The sequence below is a fragment of the Amblyomma maculatum genome, chromosome 1, assembly GCF_055883805.1.
Source record: "Amblyomma maculatum isolate TAMU_Amacu chromosome 1, ASM5588380v1, whole genome shotgun sequence".
Lineage (NCBI taxonomy): Eukaryota > Metazoa > Arthropoda > Arachnida > Ixodida > Ixodidae > Amblyomma > Amblyomma maculatum.
In genome coordinates, this window is record NC_139344.1 from 403,005,919 (window position 1) to 403,008,936 (window position 3,018).

Genomic DNA, 3,018 nt, shown 5'->3' on the forward strand with positions numbered 1-3,018 from the left:
GAACACAGGAAATGGCGCAACTCGATCGCAAAAAAAAAAAGAAGATAACGGCAGAACCATGTCCACGATGTCACAAAGTGTATCGCTCGCTCTATTGATATGGTTCTCTCCTTTGTGGCTCTGTAATTTTTTTGCCTATGATGAAGAAGCTGCTCATTGGAACAGACCATTATATTGCTGCAACAGACATCTTTACTGCTTCATAATAAAAACATCTCTTGTGACAATAGAAAATATTTGCCCTGTTTTACAACAGGAACTTTGAGCCAGTGTAGATTCCTATACTGGTGACGGCTTCTGGAAGGAAATAACTTTTTTGTGCTAAATTTCATTTGAACGGAAATTCAACCTTTAGAAAGCTTTGTATTTAGACTCATTGTTTCCTATTGCTTAACTTGGTACCAGTGTAGCAGAGATCGAACTTCGTCGAAAATGAGCATTAAAGGATTTTGTGATAAAAATAAATGGCACAAATGGACAGCATACTCAGATGTTTATTAGAACACAACTTTTATATGGAGACAATATTATATCACTCGGCATGCTGCCCTTCATCATTGCATATCACCTGGGGACAGCAGTTTGGGTACGTTCCGTTGCCATCCACTGTTCGGCAATGGCTCGGGAGTGCAATTGGTGAGCACCTGTATAAGAAAGAAAAATCACTGAACTCATATTTCAGTACATGGCGGAGTGAGACTATCAAATTTTCACACTGCTACCGAGTTACCATTTAAGACAGCAAAATACTGAGCGTAGAAACAGTGGCTCAGAGCGCCTTCGTTATGCCTCATCGTTATCTGTCACATATAACAGCAGCAGATCTATACAGCTGACAACCTTTGTCAGAACGTACACCCTACGTTTTGGTCTCCGACTGAGGCTCGCATATCAGCTTTAAAATCAACACCTTCAAAATTTCTCTTGATGGAGGCGGAGGGGGGGGGGGGGGAGGATAACGCTTGAAACTATCGTAAGGAGGCAAGCGGTTGCACACCACCCATAGCCAAGGATATAAGAGGATAAGCCGCTACGACCTGGAAACCTGTTATTGAAAGTAAGCTCGTGCCTTAGTTGCAGTATAGGTAGCAGAACTGTTTTGTTAATATTGTCACGCTACTGACGACGAGGAAGGATTGTGCTGGTCTGGCAGAAGAGAAGAAAGCGTTGGTGCCTAGGGCTAGTAGGCTTCACCTTGTCCCACTGCCATATCACTGTAAATAAACACCCCCTTTGTTATTTCACCGTAACAACTTGATGGAAGGTGCTCCGTTCGATCCCGAAGTACGGCGCAGCAAGACCAACTGGAGTTTCGACGTAGTCGCCGCCTTGCTGGACTGCCATCGCTTTCAACCATCACGGACCACACCGACTCTAACCGTGCCAGCCGCGACGCTGCAAGCCAGGCTGGTGACAGGCCTGCCCCCTCCAGCTCTATTCCCTCCCAACCTTACCGGGAACCACGACCGTTTGCAGGAGAAGAAGGTAAGGACGTTGAGAAGTGGCTACTTCATTATGAACGAGTTAGTCGGTATACCCGGTGGGACCCTATCACCATGCTCACAAATGTCGTTTTCTTTCTAACTCACACGGCTATGACCTGGTTCGAGAATAACGAGGACAATTTGACAACTTGAGAACGGTTTGCCACCGAGATAAAACAACGTTTTGGGGACTCTGTACCGCGCAAAAAGCGGGCTGAGCAGACCCTTGCTCAAAGAGCTCAATTGCCCGAAGAAACTTGTACCGCTTACACAGAAGAGATCCTCAGATTGTACAAATGTGTCAATTCCAACATGCCCGAGGAAGACTTTGGTATAGAGTCCTTAATTTCCTTAATTTCGGTATAGAGATCTTTCGTTTACTTTTGTTCTCAGTTTTCGTGTGTGGAGAACCCTTGACAAAGTTCCGGGAAACTTTCGACGATGAAGCGTGCCATGTTATAATGAAGTGCTCTTGATTTAGAAATGTGGGTGGGGGGGGGGGGGGCAATGGGTTTAGTACATTTCACCTAAAAGTGCGAAAATAGTTATTGTACTCCACCTCATCTTCCTTGGCATCACAAATGGAATTTGCATTTTTTGCACAAAGCTTTACTTTTGGCCGAGCATGTGTCTTACTTTCGAAGTATATAGTAGTCACTTACGACGTAATGAAACACTTACCCTCCAATAGAAACAATGTGTGCGTCTGCATCGCAGAACCAGCCCTGGCAAGGCTCCTCAAGCTGGATGCTTTCGTGATGACCTAGAGTTCTGTTCTGGAAGATGCACTTGCCTAGAAATACAAACACAGGATAAAGAGCAAAAGGCTATGGCCATCCGTCAGTGCTAAAGTTGAACATTTTGCACCAGCAGCGTTTTCTACCTTTTACTAATCTAATCATGACGTCACCAGCCTGACTACACCCACTGTAAAGCGAAGGCCTCTCCCATATTTCTCCAATTAACCCGGTTCTGTGCTAGCTGCATCCACTTGTCCCCTGCGAACTTCTTAACCTCATTAGCCCACCTAACTTTCTGCCGCCCCATGCTGTGCTTTCCTTCCCTTGGAATCCAGTTTATTACCCTAAGCGACCATCTGTTATCCTGTCACATGTCCTGCCGATGTCCATTTCTTCTTCTTGGTTTCTACTAGAGTCAGTAACTTCAGTAATTGCTCTTATCTACTCTGCACGCTTCCAATCTCTTAACGTTACACCTACCATTTTTCGTTCCATAGCCCTCTGCATTGTCCTCAACTTTAGCAGAACCCTTTTCGTTAGCCTCCACGTTTAGGTAAGTACAGGTAGGATGCAACTATTGTATGCTTTCCTCTTGAGTGATACCGGTAAGCTGCTAGTCATAATCTGCGAATAATTGCCAAATGCGCTCCATCTCAATTTTATTCTCCTTGTTATTTCCCTTTTATGGTCCGGATCTGTGGTTACTACCTGTCGTAAGAAGATATATTCGCCTACTACTTGCAATGCTTCGCTACCTAACGTAAACTGCTGGTACTTCTAGAGGCTGTTCAACA

General features: G+C 44.8%; 1 protein-coding gene across 1 annotated transcript in view; it reads right to left on the minus strand.

Annotated features, from left to right (window-relative positions):
- Nucleotides 1-474: 474 nt before the first annotated feature.
- LOC146208714 (complement inhibitor CirpT4-like) overlaps nucleotides 475-3,018 on the minus strand; it is a 6,815-nt gene continuing 4,271 nt past the window's right edge. Inside the window, exons 2-3 of the mRNA XM_084587314.1 lie at nucleotides 2,166-2,277; nucleotides 475-644 (exon numbers count right to left, since the gene is read on the minus strand). Of these exons, the coding sequence (XP_084443440.1) occupies nucleotides 533-644; nucleotides 2,166-2,277 (224 nt within the window). The 3' untranslated portion in view covers nucleotides 475-532. The remainder of the gene's footprint in view (nucleotides 645-2,165; nucleotides 2,278-3,018) is intronic.